The sequence below is a fragment of the Chaetodon auriga genome, chromosome 2 (genome assembly GCF_051107435.1).
Source record: "Chaetodon auriga isolate fChaAug3 chromosome 2, fChaAug3.hap1, whole genome shotgun sequence".
NCBI classification, from domain to species: Eukaryota; Metazoa; Chordata; class Actinopteri; order Chaetodontiformes; family Chaetodontidae; genus Chaetodon; species Chaetodon auriga.
Genome location: NC_135075.1, coordinates 11,834,437 through 11,853,373, shown reverse-complemented (window position 1 = coordinate 11,853,373; position 18,937 = coordinate 11,834,437). Strand labels below are relative to the sequence as shown.

The window sequence follows — 18,937 nt, the reverse complement described above, 5'->3', positions numbered from 1 at the left end:
ACTGCTTTGCAGCGTTCAGGATCCTCCCCTTCTCAGCCTGCAAACTCTGCATCTTTAAAAATGTCCTTTCTGACCTCTAGAGGGCAACAGTGGTTAATTTCCGATCCAATATACAGTACTCAGTCGTGCACTGTGTACACACAATGGAAAGGCGTTCACACCATAAGGCCACATTCAGCCCTGCCCTGTTTTGCATTAAGGGGACACGCTATGTGGATTACACATATTTACAGACTCCTCTGTCTCACGTGGAGCCAGTTCTGAAACACAAAGAGGTCTCTGGGAGTTATTCGTGTAAACACAAATTAAAGATTTAGTACATATCCAGCCGTAAAGACAACCCTGACATACCTTTTATCAACCACAGTTGTTGGCCCGTCTTCCTTTCACATTTGGTTTCTTCCAAATGGTAAGCAAACAAAACCCGGCTTCCCAATTAGATATGTTAAACTAGCGCAGTGTCACTCCATTGCTTTGGCTGCTGCAGCGCCTCTTTCTCACCCACTGTGACCCAAAATGCAGCCTGCATGGGCTTTGAATTGGAAAAGCCTGATGACCACCATTCTTTCTCTGTCTTGGCTAGAGCTTTCTCCTGATGGCGGCCCTTTGTTTGCCTGCTGTGGATGACTCTCAGCAAGGAGAATGGCTCAGGGGTGTCAATAGCCTGTTCCCCGGTTGCTGTCAATTGTCATTGTTAGCACCTGAAGGCCTTTTGTGTGACTCAAACTCCGTCGTTAGCTTGATTTGATTTCTGACTGCCAGGAAGAAGTTGTGTGTCTGACAAGTTGTTTTCCTCAAACGAGCTGTGTGGTGTCAGTGAAGGTGTCTCCCAGTTTTCCGCAAACATCAGATTGTTGTGACACATTTTGGATTATGTTGTGGATATTTGATATTCAGTCATAAAATATAGAGGTCTCAAGATGAAAATTCTTGTATGTATAATCAGGCAATACATTGCAACAACTGGATTTACTTTTCTTTCCTATGTGCAACCACTGCCAGAGCATTTTTAAAACATTTAGAATAACTTTGTAACATATTTACATGTTTCTTCCATTTCAGGCCCAAACCCCGCTGTCACCCTTCCTCACTCAAAACCGTAGATCTGTGCCTGACTTGAACACAACGTGGCATCTCAAGTCTGCTGAGGGAAGGGGGGGCAGGAACACAGAGAAAGTCGCTGCATCGTCTAACCCTCACAAACTGAAAGGCAATGCTTTACCAGCCAGCTAAAATATCAAGAGATGTCAGTGACATACTTACAGAGAGAAAAGAGCTTATCTCATGCATTTAAACAAGGCATCTCTCCAATACACACAGATATCACTGGGACACACCTAGGTCTATTTCCTGGGTAGAGTTATCCATGATCCAAACAGCTGCACCTTGGGGGGTTTTTGTTGCTGTAAGGCCATTGATTTGAGGGTGATTTGAGGGGGATGGTCTCCATGTAGGTTTGATGGATTTGGCCCCTTAAAGTCAAAAATTGAGCATTTGCTTAAGCAGCGGCCTGTTACGGTAAAGCTTTATTTTGAGAAGGCGACTGGTTTTTCAACATTTGTATTCAGCTGCACTCTTTAATGGGCCTCCTTCAACCATGGTTAACAAGAGTGAAGCTGCTGGAGTGTGTTATCGTGCATAAACAAAAAAAAAAGTTTAAAGTTTAAATGTTAAGCAAGATCATTTTCAACAAGGCGATGGTCAAACTTGTGCCATATCTTCTTTGATACCAACCCACCTTTCATCTTTGACATTTTCCTCTAAAAATGGGGTTGACTTCATTACACGTTATATAAAGTTTAGCTGCCCTTTCAGAATGTTTTATGTATTTTTCTGCATTCCAGGACTGAGGAAAAAAATCAGTCGAGGCCACAAGACAAAGAGAAAAAGTTAAATCCTAGAAGAGCTGGGACAGTGGATCCACTCCTATGCAGTAGTCCAAAGGCCTGCTTGCAAAAAACAAACAAACAAACAAACAAAAACAAGCTCATTAGCATCTCAGCAGCTTTGCTCCACTGAGTCAGGCAGAACACTGGGAAAGGGGTGAGGGGCCGAACCTCTGCTCTTGCCAGAGGAGAGTCGTATGATATAGCAAAAAGCATCTGTAAAAATACTAGGAGAAATATTTTATGAAGCAAGCACATATTTTAAAAAACTAGGATCTGTTCAGTATAGTACTCTATAGGCTGTGTGCATGTCAGGGTCTGTGGGGGTTTAGTATAAAAGGGTTGTGAGTGAGTGGGTGTGTTGTTCATAAAATGAGATTTACCTAGATTCTTGTCACTATACTCTTGGTAACATTTAAAGTATATGTGCAATACTGAGTAAAAGGGTATTTGATATTAAGATGAAACTAATAACCTTGCATTTCTCCCCCTGTGCTTCTTAAAGTCATCTTCTGTAAATAAGAACAAAAGCAGACTGAAAAGCGCCATCTTTTACAATGCTGTAGATCTATTTATACTACTTGAAAGTTGTTCACATGTATAATGGAGAGACGTAACGTTCAATAAAATGCACACAGTACTTTCTCAAAAAGTTCACCATGGCTGTATTTGCTTACTGTTCAGAGCTGTCTGTTGACTTTCAGATGATTCAGTTTGTGGGAGTCATTTTTTTTTTCTTTATAAGATAGTCAATACTGTAAATCTGTAAATTTCTTTTCAAAACCTGCTTGATTTGACTTGTACCTTCAAAGGTGTTTTAATGCACATTTGATTTTGTTTTTTTCCTTTGCAAAAATAGTGACAGATGGTAGATTTGGACACAGAAATTAAAGTAATACAAACAGGTAGCTTGCAGCTCTGTATGGCGCTGTCTTTGTACCAGCTTCATTTGAAATGGGAGCTCCCGCTCATTTCAAAGCATCCCAGCACATCTGTAACACCTATGTATGAGACAAACAAACTGGAGAATTAATGTCTAGATGTCACATCAGAAAAGGTTCCCGCAGTGGGAGTTGACAGGACTTGGTTAATTACATTATGAGGCGGACAAACGCGCTCACCAGTCGACGCTTTCGACCTTTATGATTTATGTAATGTTACATAAATCACCTCGTTCATGAGCATTTCGCTCAACGTTACATAAAGCCTGCTACACTGCGCTGGCTGCCACACAGGAACACAAATGGACCACCGTGGTTTAAAACATGAGTGCGCTGGTATATGTGGACTGGCTTGTGTCGATGTAACCGTGTGGTTTCAACCGTGTCGAGAAAATAACACTGCCTCAATGACTGCGATATATTTTGAATGAAATGGTTCCTCCGTCAGTCACAATGTGACGGAGCCTGTCTGCTGTCCAGCGAAGTGCCGTGATTGGCTAATGGCTGCCCAGGAGGCGTCATAGAGGGTCGTGATTGGTTGACAGCCTTTGATGAGGCGGGCTCATTGCAGCTGCGAATGTCAAGATTGGCAAAGAGCTGGCGCTGCTCCGCGCAGGTAAAAGGAACAAGCGACACAAAACAGAAAACATTTATCCTGGCAGAAAGCGAGGAGTGCGATGGAAAGGGACTGTCCGGTGAAAGCTTATCGCGCGGCCGAACCCCTAAAGTGAGCTATTTAAGTCGGTGAAAAAGCGCAACACCTCCAGCTTCTTGGAAGAAAGTGCCGTTGTGTCAACCATCGCTTGGCTCGCGGGCACGCTTTGTACAGCGAGCAACTTGGACAGCTGCGTGTTCATCAACAAAAAAATGAAAGCATTGAAACGAGGTGAGTCGTGTTTTTTCTCACTGCCAGGCTCGTTTGTGACCCACAGAGAGCGTCTGCGAGCCCGCCGTGTCTCCGCTGTTGGTTCTGCCTGGTATGCGGGCTTTTTGTTGCGAGCAAATGCAGCGTGTGTTTGTGTTTAAATTTGGAGGGACAGCTAGCCAGCTAGTTATCTGCGGAGGCAGGCATGGTGTCCATCTGGCGGAGTGACATGCGGGAGGCTGTGCTTTCCTGCCTGCCTCCTTTGTGCGCAGCAGATGGCTAATTCACCGAGCAGCTCCTCGGTTTGCCCTGTTTAAATGTCACATTTTGTGTGTTGTTTTTTGTTTTTTTTCATTTCACGTTGAGTCTGACCTGAGTTTGACAAAGCGAGCTGCTCTCAGGCTGTTCCTAACATTTAAATGCTCACCTCGGTGTGAGTGTGTTGTGAAGTTTATTTCACGGCTGAGCCTGCAAACTTTCCTCTGAGGACAATTTGTCCTTTAAAGCAAATAAATAATAAATGCTAGAGCCACTTTCCCAGGACACAGATTTACCCACTTGTTTGAAGGTAACGCTGGAGGAGACGTTTGGGTAACACGAAGTTGCCTTTTGACATGTTTCTACTGAGCACACATCTGTCTAAAATGTGTGTGTGCTGCTCGATCAACCGAATCAATCCCACATTGACTGGGTGTAGATATTTTCTGTCAGATCTGAGTGTCTCTCCAGAGATCCAGTGTTCAGAGCTGAGGGAGTGCAGCTTTGTTGTGGGCCTCGTCATTTGTCTGTTGTTGGAGGTCAGGACATGTCTGTCAGCCTAATGAATGGGACGCTGCTTCTGTGGGTTTGCAATTTAGTCCAGAAATTGTTGAAATTGTGCTATGAGGAGTTTTAATGTAGAGCTGGGCGTTGTGACTGAAATCAATTATTAATCGATTAGATGTTAAGCTATTTAATTAATCAAATATTTTAAAGATCTATTCTCTGTTTTAAGCTTCTTGACTGTGAATGTTTTCAGATTTCTTCACCTCCTCTATGACAGTACACTTCATATCTGGGCCGTGGACAAATCATTCAGTCATCGTTATTTTCTGGATTCATCGCTAATGAACATAATCATTAGTTGCTGCCCTAAAATCAACAATATTGACTGGAATATTTTTGGCAAATGCAAAATGACACTGTAAAAAATCAAAGTGATGTTAAGTGCAATGGACCAGCTGGTATTTCATGGAAAAAGACCCGAGACAAACAAATGCTTCCGAGTGGTTTTCACTCTTTGCAGAGAATCATGAATTGGGACAAAGAGTTTCATTCAGGATGATAAATCTTGCCATGAAATATGTTTCCACTACAAACTGATAATCAATAAAGCCCAGCCACTACTGTGACGTACAGATTTAGGCGCTAGGGGTATTCAGCTCATTTACAGAGAAGAGGGAGAAATGCACCAACTTTGAATTTGCACGTTTTTACTTTCCCCCACTTTTCCAACTCGGTTCAGGACTTCCCTCGTTGTTGAGGAATGCAGAATTCAAAAGATTTGTCAGCTGCTCCAGCAGTCCTGAGCCAAAGTTGCATGAGGCGACAACGGCCCCCTTTGCATGGTCAATAGGTTCCTGGGCCACTAGCTACTGTGATGTTGATATGCACACAATCTTCTTTGTGAAGACAGGCGCTGCCCCGGGGGTCAGGTTTCACCCAGCCCCAGAGAAAGACATTTACTGCATTCTGTGGCCCACCCCTGGGATCAGGCATGCTCCATTTTGAGGGGAGATTCTCTCCAGTGGCCAACCGTAGACTGACAAAAACCCCACAACAAAGTTCCAACCACAAAGCCAGTGTTTGAACAGGCTCAGCCCTCTGAAGCTCTCGCGAACCTCACTTTAAAAATAGGAGGTTAAAAGTAACTGATGAGGTTTGGGCACTTACTCACTGCTAAGTGTTAAATCAGTGCAAATTATTTGATTGTGTGTGTGTGTGTGTGTGTGACACCAGTCTCTGCTCACATGGCTCCCAGTATTGTGAAAAAAGTGCTTACACTTTTTTTTTTGCATAAATGTGGATCAAACAAAACCCCTTTCTGCAGAAACCAGAGTGAATGATCAGCCGTTCACACAGCAGATGAACAGATACCGTCCCACAGTTCATAAGGACGTATGAAAAGACATCACTGTGTATAAAATGAGCCGCAGGTTTAATGTAAACCGCTAAAGAACGCGTGTGGAGCAGTAACAGTGCACTGACAACCCGTCTCCTCGTCCTCAGCTCTGGAAGAGGAGCACTCCTCGGCTGTGTCGGACAGTGATGACGGCTCCCCGCTCGACCTGTCAGGAAGAGGGCTCTTTGGGAAGCGCCGTCGCCGCGGCAACCTGCCCAAGGAGGCGGTGCAGATTCTGCGGAGCTGGCTGTACGAGCATCGCTTCAACGCCTACCCGTCAGAGCAGGAGAAGCTCAGTCTGTCAGGCCAGACCAACCTCTCCGTGTTGCAGGTGAGAGGCAGATTTGTGTGTGTTTAGTTTTGTTTTCTGTGCTCTTGGAAGAGGAAATGACACTTGTGGTAAACACTGTTTTCTGCGCTTTGGTGGGAGAAACTCATAGTGTGTGACAGACATTTTCATTTATCACTTTCCATTTGTTTACGAAGCTTAATGAAAGCTTTCACAGAGTTGTAATGCTTTGTCTGTTCCCCCTTTTTAAGAGCACATTTGGGAACAAATCAAGTGGGAACAAATCATCAAATTATTATTTTTGTAGCACAAAAGCGTGACCATGACCTGCATCAGGTCGTGACTGAATTTAGCCTATTTAATCACCGTCTGATGCTGCACACAAGAAAAGGTGCTACAGTCACAATATCTCTTACACTGTGCTGACTCCTGTGCTTTCAGTTTTTTAATTTGACGTGACAGGGAGAGTAATTTTTATCAACATTTCACGTCAGCAGCCGGAGAACTGAAAGCACGACGATAATCAGATGGTATCGCCGCACTGTACTGCTGAGAATGACACTTTCCCAGCCTTCCCTTTTCACTTTGTTGCATCAGTAGGAGACATTTCCTCTTTCCCTCTCCACACAGGCACGCACCAACAGACAGGCTGCGATAGAGCAGCATTACAGAGCAGCGTGAGGCGGCAGCAGAGTTTCTTGTTATGTAGTCAGTTCACTGGAATGCCTTTGGCTGGCTTCTCTGTGGCTCAGCATATTTGAGCTCAGACCTTCATTATTGCCAGCTGTCTGAGGGCTCTCATCTCTGTCTGTCTCACTCTCTTTCTTCCTCGTGTGGGAGGCTGCACCACTAGAGGGGGTAAGTCAGGCCCGATCCGCAGATGTAGATGAAGGGAAATGTGTAGGTGGTTACTAAGATCACAGGCCTCAGATTGTTTTTTAGATCTTGAATGTGATGCAGGAGATGAGTTATAGATCTGTCTAAGTGTCTGAAGCTGTCGGCAAAAAATGTATCTGAATCTGAGAAATGTGTTTCCCTTTATCTTTTATCTTTTTTTAAAAATGTAACATCCATGTAAGCTGTCAGTATCGGGTCTGTTCATGCCAGACGTTCCTCCTCCTTCCTCAGATATGTAACTGGTTCATCAACGCACGCCGCCGCCTCCTCCCCGACCTGCTACGCAAGGACGGCAAGGATCCCACCAAGTTCACAATCTCCCGCAAGGTTGGTGGTAAAAGTGAAGGTCACTCATCTAACGGAGGTGGAGCAAGCTCTCCAGAAAGCAACTCATCCCAGCAGCGCCCGTCTGTCATCCGCTCTGTCCCCACGCTGGACCTCAGTCTTCTTGGGAACACGGCGACGGCTATTCTGACAGGAGCGGGCTACCCTGGAAAGGAGGGATCGGTGCAGGCGCTGATGAGGCTGGATACGCAGAGTCTGCTGAGGGAAGCGGAGGAACAGGGTGCTTGTCTCACCAGCACAACAATGGCAGCTAGCCCCACCAGTGGCCTCTTCAACACGCCTCCCCCAACTCCTCCGGAGCTGTTCCCCACCCAGGACTTCAGCGACTTGAGGCTCCTGGTAGATGCAGCTTTACAGAGGGCAGCAGAGCAGGAGAACCTGAAGAGACTCCAGGAGAGCCAGGACAGGCCTAAAGAGACTGTAAAGACTGAACCAGTGGAGGCCCAGCTCAGTGATTACAGCACTGACATGGGACCCACACCACCTCCAGAGGACAGCCAACAAGTCATGGATCCTTCCCGGGTGCAGAGTCTGATGGAGAAGGCTATGGCTGTTCCAGTGTCAGCTGTAACTTCAGCAAAGGCTCCAGTGCCTCTGTCCATAGCAGCCTCTGTGCCAGTCCCAGCGCCACTCTTGGTCTCAGCCCCAAGGGTGTCTCCTCTCCCGATTAATAAGGTCATCTGGAGCCCCTTGGAGAAGGACACTGCCAGAGGTTCCAGTCCAAACCAGCCCCAGCTCATCCCAGCTCAACTGCCAACCTTAGTGCCAGTGTCCGCCTCACTGCTAGGACCACTGAATTCTCAGAAACCAGCTGCTGCTCCCGCTGTCACCTCAGCTCCAGCCTCAGGCTCAGTCCCAGGTACGCTGCCCATCACATGTCCCACGAACACAGCGGTGCCGGCTCCAAGGCCAATCTCAGTGCCATCGCCAGTCCTTCTCCCAGCCACAAGTTCCACCTCCGTCACTGCCCCAAGCCAGGCTTCATCCCACAGCATTGCGCCTGCTCCAGCTGCTCCTTCTTCAGCCGTCACATCTTTTACAACTCCCAGAGGAGTCCCACTTTACCTGCCATTCCACAAATCCCCCTTAATCCCAGTCACAGTTCCATGTTCATCACCTGTTTCAACTGGGCCATTATCTCCATCACCTGTTCACACCCCAGTCTTTGCCTCTGCCCAAGCTCCAGCTCCTCTCCCTGCTTCAGCCCCAGCATCCTCCTCCACACCAACGGTTACTCCTCCTGTGGACCTGACTTCAGACCCCTCTCCTCCTCCTCAGCCCTCATCCACGAGCAGCACCAGCACCAGCACCAGCAGTAGCAGTGGCAGTACCAGTAGTCGAGCACAGAGGAGTTCAGCAGTGGTGCCCAGCGTTTGGAGCATGGTTCATGCTGATACCAGGCAGCCCAGCTCTCTTCAAGCAGTGAAGACCCCCATCACCACGGTGTGGGGCCCGCAGCACAGCCTGCACACAGTGAGTGAAACTGTGAACTAGGAGCTGAAAGCACCTTTTTTATATATATACATCTGTGGAGGAGAGGAGCCAAACATTCCCTCTGGCTGGACAACACTGTATATAGGAGAATGTATCTTCATCACCAGTCCCTTTTTGTCATCATGGCCTGTGCCTGCAGATTACAGGGAATGAAATGAGGTGCGTCACCCGGGATGAAGTCACGGACATGAGGTGTTATAGAGACTTGCTGTTTCGAGCAGCTTTTTATTGTTTAACATATGCTGTTCTTTGTTGGAGGCACCTGCTGGTAAGAACCCCTTTGATGCCGTTTCTCTTTAAGAACATTCTTCAGCGCAGAGCCAATGTGTTGTACAAAGCTTTTGATGACTTTTTCAAATCACTTTCCACATGACAATATATGAGCAAGGAGGAGGATATCCCTTAATTGTACAGTTGGTGTAATTATCAGCACCAGCAGTTGGCCTCTTCAGTAGCAGTACTGGACTGTATTGAATGTACAAAAGACATTGATATCATTGGCTGGACTGCCCATCATCTGTTTCCCCCCCACAGGATATAAATGAGACATGAGGGGTTTTTTTTTCTACGTACAGCATCAGCGTCATAGTTCTCTATAGTTGTGCAATTCAGATGATTTTTTTTCAAGCTGTAGTCTGTCGGTTATTCCACTACATTTCCCTCTTTTTCCTTGGAGATGAGCAGAAAGGAAATTGATTGTACTGCAGCAAGCCTGACCGAATGACTCGCCGCGCTGTGTCTGTCCCCATCCCACACCCCGCCCATCTTCCTGTCTTTTTATAGCTAAGGGGATTCAGCAGCCCTCATGAATTGTCATCTCAACCACTCAACACGTGCTCTTGAGTACCGTGTGTCTGTTTGTTTGCCATTTCCGATCTATGAAAACGAGCCACGCTTTCTGTGTTGTTGCTGAGAACGAAGCAGCAATGTCTGTTACTTTAAGCAGCCGTGATCGGTTGTGTGGAATTGTCTGCGATCGCTGATGAAGGGGAGTGGGGCTGTGGATATGGGACGAAGGGGAGAAGGTCACATTGGATCTGTTACAGAAATCAATTTCAGTGGAGAGGTGAGCAGCTTGGGTCCTCCATCAGGCTCTCACAGCTCCTGAGCTGAAACGTTACACTTGCTGTGAGGCATGGCGCCTTTTATCTTTGTGGTGCAAAACGCTTTAACTGTTGGATCCTCTTATTTCGGGGGGGAATATATGAATTATCCAGATTTCCCTGTCAATTTGGAGCCTTTTGGTCGATGTTTTTCAAAGCTGAATGTCTTACTAGTGGAACGATGAATTGACGCGTAGTGTCTCAGTAAAGCAAATGTAGCACATGTACCGAAATAGCTGATATTTGCGGGGGAGGGGGGGTTTGTTTTGTTTTTTCTTCATCAGTACTTTCCAGCTATACTTAGAAATGGTTTGTATAGAATTTCTAATCATCCATAAAGCTGTAGTTTCCATGAAACTGTCTTATCATAAACCACAACATCTGGCTGAAGGCCACCTGGACATCCATTAACAGTAGCATCATGTGGGAAAGTTGCTGTCATGTTTACCAGTGTCCCTGAGCCGCGCGTCGCTCAAACGCTTACATTTCGCATGTGCGACGACGACACGGAAGGAGAAAGTTGATGTTTGGTCGGAGTACTGCTGAGCACTGACCCCCACCCTCAGAACAACCTCCCTTGATATGAACTCTCTTCTTGCATTTCCACGTCTTTTGTTTTGTTGTTTGTCCCTCCACAATGCCAGTTCTGCTCTGTAGATGTCAGTGGAGGACTTTTTTCTTTTTCTGTTACAGGTACTCACTAGACTGATGTGCATTTATACCTCAATTTACACAGATCATGTCAGGCTTGGGTCATGTGTAGAATACTAAGTATTAAAGTAATATTTTTATTGTTCATACTACACCATTCCACTGTGACAACACCTTATCGGTTATGATACTGGAAATGGCTGGCTTATGATTAGGCAGGCAGGTTTTTCTGTTTTTGTTTTTCTATAGCAAGGTTTATATGTGATCTTAGTTGCAGAATGGCGCTCCAATCAGATCAGACAATGTGATGATGCATGTAAATATTTTCAAGGTCATGTTTTTATTTTCTTTGTATTGGCATGAACTTTTTCTCAAACTGTGTCGTTTCTTCACAGTCAAACACATTCAGAAATGTTTTTCACGTTCATGACTGACCTTTGGCAGTAAAACTGGCTGCTGTGCCTTAAACCTACGACTGAGGGATAATCTCCCTTTTTTTTAATATAAAAACTTCTCAATAGTCTGTGCAATATATGCCTTAAACTTTAAATGTGTGTTTTGTATAAGCATTTTAAAGAAATAAAAGTTCAGTTTTTCATAAGTGCTATTTCTTAGTCTTTTGTTGCCTATAAAAGCTCAAACTGCATCATCACTGGATGTTTAAGACCACGAGGAGTCAGAATGTCTGCTGTGGGATACAATCAGATGTGATCAAACCACATCAGTTCTGTCCAATGAAGCAAATGCTTTGATGATTTTCCCAAACTTCTGATATTGAATTATGGGTATTTAACATTGTAGAAAAAAAAAAGACTGAAAGCAAAGATTTTAGGTGCTTTAAAGCTTGAAGTGTACAAAAAATAAAAAAATGATTATGCTTTCAATCATCAGGTTATCTCAGAGTTATAAAAGTAACACCGCTGCTCTGCATACAGAAAGTAGGGCTGTACTAATGTTACTGCATGTTTCAGCAAATTCACTACAAATGATGTTCACACTACCTCCAAACATTTTTTTATTTTTTCAAATTGATAAATGAATATTTGTCTTCGGTTTATCAGTAATTGCAGTAAATAACAATAAGTTCTGTTAATATTGTAAAGGAAAGGATGTTGGCGCTAATGTAAATTACATCAGTATCCTGCTTTGTAGGACAAAGAGCTAAAACATCAACACAAACACTAATAGTGAGGCAATGTGAAGTAGGAGATGCTCGTTTGAAAGAAATGGTACAACAACTTAAAAACACCCCAAAACATGCACCTTCACTTTTTGCGGTAAACAGCATGAATAAACTTACTTTATTTGCCTGAGCGATCCTTCATCAAATACACACACCCAGCTGATATGAGTTTAGACTAAAAACTACAAACCATTTCATCAGGTGGAAGGATTCGTCACTTTTAATAAACAAACTCAGAATGATTGTTTTTATATCCATTACCAACATACAGGGATACAAATATTACAGATAGGAGACTTACTGCAGTGCTTGTGCAGGTGTGACGGCTAATTGGCAGGAAGAGGTAAACATTGCTGGGACTGTATGAAGCACTGAACGTGGCAGTCCAAAAACCCCCCACGCACACACATGCATGACGTTTGATGCATCTCAAAAAGTCCAACCAGGCTCCCTGCAACAATCTACAAAAGGTCAGAGCAGCTGCAGTCACGGTGGCCGAGGCTGCAGTGCACTTGTAGCTATGAGATGCAGACACACCTCTCTTCATGGTAACCTTCAATGATGATACAAATAACACATTGCAAAAATATTTCCTTGAACCCCAAATGAATCCCAAGCTCCCACCTTTCACAAAACAACTAACACAGCGGCCACTTCTGCCCTTTTAGAGGAGACTTTGCTACACTACGTGGTCTTTCTGTTTAATTTCTCTCCAACCTACAAGGTGCATAAAGGTAGGAACGAGGGACTGATTTGAGATGCAGTGTGTGTGCAGGGGGCCCCGAGGCGTCCGGACTCTCCCTCTACTCGTCGTCCTTGTCTTTGGCACCGTGTTTGAGGATGCGGGTGAACTCTGCGTAGTTGAAGTTGCCCTTCTTGTCAATGGGCGCCTCGCGGAACAGCTCGTCCACCTCTTCGTCTGTGAAGCGATCGCCCATGGTGGTCAGCAGCTCCCTCAGGTGGTCCTCGTGGATCACACCTGGGTCACAGATGACATGTAAGATAAAGCTGCGAAGGCTGGCAGTGTAAGTGCCACCACCTGTGTGCACAGTATGACTCACCAGATCCCTCCTCATCAAAACAGGCAAAGGCGTTGCGGATGACATCCTCGGGGTCGGTTCCGTTGAGCCTCTCTCCAAACATGGTGAGGAACATGGTGAAGTTGATGGGCCCTGGTGCCTCGGCCATCATCCCCTCCAGGTATTCATCAGAGGGGTTCTTGCCTGAGGGTGAACAACACTGTTACATGTGTGTACTTTTTGTACAGCACCAGGAAACATTTCTTTATGTTACTGTTGCTATAAACAGTGTGCAACTTAGTTTATTGTCTGAACTAATTAAGAATTCATGACAGGATGCAAACCACCAAACCAACCCACACAGTTTCTATTGTTTTTATCAATCTCGCTTCACAAATGACTGAAATACTTTACTGATTATCAAAAAAGTTGGCATTGATTTTCTTTTGATCGATTAATCGGCTAATTGTTGCAGCTCTAACTCATATCCCATAATTCAGCTCTGTGGCATCTTTTGTTAGACGCCACATCTAATAAATGCCCAACTCTTTGAACGCCTCACTCCTCTTTCTGAGCACTAACTGAATTATCTCAGTTTTTCTTGGACTTTAGAGAGCTCTTACTGGAGCGACAGAATATATTACAAAACTGTTCACGGGTCGAGTAGAACTCCTCATGATGAGTAAACTAATGTTCATGTGCAGGTGGAGGTGGAGTGCCCCGTTAAAAGCAGTGTCAAGCTCTACACTTGTATGGAAGCGTACCCAGAGAGGCCAGCATGTCATGCAGATCCTCCTTGTCGATGAAACCGTCTCTGTTCTGGTCGATCATGTTGAACGCCTCTTTGAACTCCTGGATCTGAGACTGGTCGAACATGGCGAAGACGTTGGAGGTGGCCCTCTGGGGGCGCTTCTTGGTGGTCTTTCCCTTGGCACGCTTGCTCGACATGATGGCGGCTAGATCTGGGCCTGTGCACATTCAAAAGGCATGTTGCATGGATTACACTCGCTTGGGCATACTGCTGGATAACACCGACAGACAGGAGTACAGATCTCAGCATTCATTTAAAAAGACGTCTTCAGTTTGATTTTGCATTATAGTGCTAAAACTGGAGCACTGCATGCAGCTCTTTCAAATGTTTGCCCCAAGCAGGAGACGCTTTGCCTCTCGCTTCCTCTAGAGAGACTGGCACTCTCCCTGAATGTCAGATACAGTGATGGGTGTGAAAATGACATGTCTGCACAGTGCTCACTGCAGCTAACTTCACATCCTTCCACAATTAGACCTGTCACTCATGTTCTGGTCTACCAGGATTTGCCGTGCGTGTGTGTGCGTGTGTTCTGTGATTGTGTTATACCCAGTGGGCAGCAGCAGGTGAATGTCGCTGATGGGTGACATATGAGGTATGACAATTATTTATTTATATGAGTATTTATTTGATTATTTATCTATTCTGTGAGGTCTGCCGTCATAAATATGATTGAGTATATGTAGAAATTCCTATACAAAGAAATCTGAAACTGTAGTTTATAGTGCCTGCTCTTTTAACTATATCTCATGTTCACCCATGAAAGGTAAATATATACACACAAACAAAACAAAACAAAACAAGAACGACCTCCATATCCTGCACCCTGCCCCTCTGTGCCAGTGCTTCTTTCTGATCCTGCCCTGAAAGGCGCTGAGGTGATGTGAACACTGTATGTGGCTCACTCACACAATGAGATCATTCACTCAGGTGAACTGTATCAGCAATATTAGACTTCAGCATGACTCAAATGCATCCTCGGAGACACTGTGCTTAGTCCTCCGCTGGAAAACTGTAACAAGAGATGATCCCCAAAGTGTTCATCATGCCCAGACAAGTCACTTCCTGTCAAATGCTCGCATTTAAAGACCACAGTCACTGAAATTTCCTCAAACGAATACAGGCTTTGTTAAGGATAAGACAGATTACATTACAGTGTTGATCACCAGCAGGCTCAGGTAATTACAGTGTAATGTTATGTACATGTATACCTTAAAATCTAAATCCATTGTCTTCATTTCTAATCACAAAAATTACCATGTGTGTCCGTATTGGAATAAAAAGAAATCCTGGATTTTGGCAGCAGGATGCACATCCATGGATTTTATAGCACATTACAGTAATGAGTACACAGAAGTATATTCAACAATTATCTGTCTCCATGGCGCTGTCTGTGTGACACTGTCCATCATCATGTCTCATAGGCTGGAGTAGTCTTAAAGTTTCATGTCTCTGTTGCTTGCATGACTGACTCAGGCCTCACAGTAAAGCCAGTGAAGGCAGCCTGGAGCAGCTTTGCCTATCTCTTTATCTCAAATCTTCTTCTGTTGAGGAAAAAGACGTTTCTTCTTCTGGTGATCTATATACAAATGAATGCTATGATACCACTATGGTTGAATTATAGCCTTCATTGTCAATGCAAATGACGGGTCTAGGAACTGTCCATCGTGGCATTTACACAAAGACATTATAGCCCAACATGGGCCTGTATGTTGGGGTTCTCAGTACAAATGTTCCAGGAGGAGAATTCATTTATTTATGTGCTAAACACAGCATGTCAGCAAAGATGTAGTACACTTGCTCTTAATACCACATACAGTTTTTGTCAGTGGTTTCACTCCTTCCTTTCCTTTCACTGCACACACACACATTGGATCCAACTTTCCTTTCATTTGACTACTGTTTGGCTGCTTCTGTCCCCTCGTGTGCCAAAAAAAATGAAAGAAATCTGGAAGGTGTGTGTTGTTGGCCCGAAGCCCTTCCGTTCTCCATGTCACAGTCTCTGAGGAAGCTGGAAACAAAACGCCGTCTCGCTCCAATTTAAGGTTTCAGAAACAGAGGAATTCCTCAATCTGATTAGGGCTTCTCTCTCCTGCCTGGACGGTGCAGTCTTCTCACAATACACCACGTATTCATCATGCAGACGCTTGCAGCAATTTACACTGCAATTGTGTGATATTTGTGAGATAATTTTGTGGGGACTCACAAAAAGAGGCTCCAGTGTAAACAACTTTATGCCCGGGAATGTAGTTATCTCTACTGTGCATTCTTGTGTGGCTCCAGTGATACAGTAGGGTACTGTCTCCTGAGAGGGGCTGATTGGGCTTTAACTCAGCCAATCAATAAGATAGATTCTTTGACGGTCGTGATTATTTCACATTATCCAGGTGCAAGAAAAGCAGTATGATTTCCAGTTTAGGTGCCGTAGCAACAGCTCCAAAATTCTGCGTTCTGCACAGAGTGAATCAACAATGATTCACAAAGAGGCAGACAACAACTATCTCTGACCTCATCCCGGCTTGTACTGACTAATTGTATTTGTTCTCCGTCCACCACAGCTCCTCAGTGGAGCCTTTTATCCACTGGGATAACAAAGCTCCTCTGTTCCATGGTCCAACAAGAACACACACACACACACACACACACACACACACACTTTGATGTCATCAAACACTCAGGCTGTCATCCCCTCACCCTAACTCCAGGTCATGAAGGTCACCACTACTCAAGTGAAGACTAACGGTGAGGAATTCCAAAAACAAACAGAGAGTGAAGTGGAACTTAAACTCTCATAAAAAAAGAAAAAGAAAAAAAAATCAGAGGTGTGTATGTCTGTGTGTTTAAGAGAGTGTGTGTGTAATTGTATGAGATCTACAAGCCCAATTCCAGAAAAGTTTGGACGCTGTGTAATACATAAATAAAAACAGAGTGCATTCAGTTTTCCAAAGTGTTCCTGAGCTCATGTAGTAATTTCCTTCATACAGTCATGTGTTCACAAAGTGGTGAACCTCTCTCCATCCTCACTTGTGAACGACTGAGTCTTTCCAGGATGCCCCTTTCATACCCAATCATGATACTATCACCTGTTACCAATGAGCCTGTTTACCTGTAGAATGTTCCAAACAGGTGTTTATCTCAGTAAAACATTAAAAATATTGCCTGTGTGCTGATTTCAATTGAGTATATGTCAGAAGGGAAATCATCCCATTCTGTTTTATTGATGTTTTATGCAGCATCCCAGCTTTTTTTTTGAAACCACAGTTGTAAATGGGTCAGCAGCACTCAGAAATTCCTCTGTTTTAATGTACCATAGTGGTGAGCTGGAAGTAAACACACAGGCATACAGTACATTTATATACCACATATACAAACACATGACTGTGTGTAAGGTGAGCATCCTCTGCAGGTCTCTCTTGATCAACAGAAGCTCTGTTGGAGCTGATCTGGTATCTGTGATCACTTCAGAGGCTCTCTGTAACTCTATGCCCCCCTTCCCAGCTCTGACAGTTGAGCATTGTACCACCCAACTCAAGAGGCTTCACCCATCCAGTCTTTACAAAAGCCATTTTTACATCATATAAACTCTGTATACACTCCAGTTGTAAAGAAAAACAGCTTCCTTTCTCACCTTGGCTTCAGGTACGAATATTTGGAGGTCCTTCAAACTCCTTTTGTCAGGGTCCGACACAGCAGTGCGAAAGGGAAGCAGGCAGTCGTACTGGAAAGTTTGTTTAAAGAATCAGCCTCCCGGTGGGTCCCGCCCCTTTCTGGCGCAGCCAATGGAGAGGCCGCCCTGTCCCGTACGGAGACATCTCAGGCCAGGCCGTTTCTCCATACAAGGCAAAAGAATGCACAGGCAGCAGTCTGCTACTGCCACAGACGCTGCCCGGGATGTTTGGGAAAAAGGCAGAAATGACAGGAACTACGATAAGGCTGCCTTATTTAGAGAAAAGGGCCTAAACGTTTAGAGGAGGCTCGGATGGTGCCGGAGTTGTGAGCAGATGCAGAGCACTTTTGAAAGCCAGTGTTTCTGTTGTGAGACTATGGGTCTCCTTAAATAGGCAGTTTGCCTTGAACGTGCAGGGAACACCTTGAATTATGTCATGGGAGCAGCATCTGTTTGGTGACTGCTCACTCCTTTTTCTCAGCATGTTTTATTAAAGGAGCATCAAAGGAAAACATGCTTTACCATCATTCAGTGTGAATAAATGTGTTCTGACGTGTTTTGACCGCTGCTTGCTCTGGCAAACTTGTTTGTCACTTGTGTTGTTGGAAACTATTTACCAGTTTTCTGTCCAAATATTGATAAACTATTAAATACCTACTGTCTAGGTAAAATGAATACATGTGTAACAAAAAAAGCAGTGTGTAATGTGTGCTGCAGTAGGAGTAGTGTGTGTCTTTTGGGTTGGATATCTTGCAAAAAGCATTTTTTTAGCAGCCCCATACCCCTTTTCATGTGTTGTCCATTATATCAGTATAATACATCAAATGTGTCGGTGTGTCTTTATTTAATTGTAAAATTACCATTTAGTCTTTACAGTGTGTGCTGCCATGATCACCATGAAGCACTCAGCCTTGTGAATATTAAACAGATTACAGTTTACATATGTGTATGTTGGTGTCCTTCATCTGAGTGCGTATTCTAGGAATATGGAGATTAAATTATAGGGGTAAAAAATAGAGCATGAATGGAAGAGCTCAGTGAGGCGTTCCTGCTTAACGAGGCTCGGTGCAGGTGCAGTGATGCCCTCTGCTGGGCTTCACTGGCTATCATTTCTGAAATACTGAAAACCCTGCAACGAATAGTGACGAGGACTTGCGCGGTCTGGCTGCATATGCATCAAGTTGTGAGGCACACTTGTGTTGAAGAAGCAAATAATCTTTGCAGTTCATCATATGCTTAGACAGAACGTGTCTCACAGTGGTGACAAGTGACAAAAAAAAACCTTAATATAGTTTTCACTTGCTGTCTGTCATGTTGATTTGATGAACATGTCTTTCCTTGCGGACCCTGGCATCAAACTCCTAGAATAAGTCCTCCAGTGCCGCGTTTAATGCGTGACACTTCAGCGCAGTAGCAGTATTATGAAATCTCTCAGTGTTACAGATATTTACATGCACAGCTTAATACAATGCATTTTCTGTTGACCCATATTGTGTCTGCGTGTGGGCCTCTGTGCACCATCACAGTCTCCTCCTATAGCCACAGACAGATGTTGCAGAGTGGCACCTGTGGATTTACTGAATAGAAAAGCCTCCACCCAGAGACTGAATTTAGCACAACACCATGTG

The 18,937-nt window shown here is 44.5% G+C and overlaps 2 protein-coding genes across 2 annotated transcripts; one reads left to right on the top strand and one right to left on the bottom strand.

The window, feature by feature from the left end:
• Window positions 1–3,418: 3,418 nt before the first annotated feature.
• tgif2 (TGFB-induced factor homeobox 2) lies at window positions 3,419–11,237 on the top strand. Its single transcript, XM_076754322.1, has 3 exons — window positions 3,419–3,713; window positions 5,961–6,184; window positions 7,271–11,237. Exons 1-3 carry the CDS (start codon window positions 3,695–3,697, stop codon window positions 8,876–8,878), a joined length of 1,851 nt encoding a protein of 616 aa, XP_076610437.1. The 5' UTR covers window positions 3,419–3,694; the 3' UTR covers window positions 8,879–11,237.
• A 659-nt stretch (window positions 11,238–11,896) lies between these two features.
• Window positions 11,897–17,368, bottom strand: myl9b (myosin, light chain 9b, regulatory). Its single transcript, XM_076754335.1, has 4 exons — window positions 17,271–17,368; window positions 13,599–13,802; window positions 12,877–13,038; window positions 11,897–12,794 (listed from the first exon to the last, which is right to left on the bottom strand). Exons 2-4 carry the CDS (start codon window positions 13,780–13,782, stop codon window positions 12,619–12,621), a joined length of 522 nt encoding a protein of 173 aa, XP_076610450.1. The 5' UTR covers window positions 13,783–13,802; window positions 17,271–17,368; the 3' UTR covers window positions 11,897–12,618.
• Between the last annotated feature and the right edge of the window lie 1,569 nt (window positions 17,369–18,937).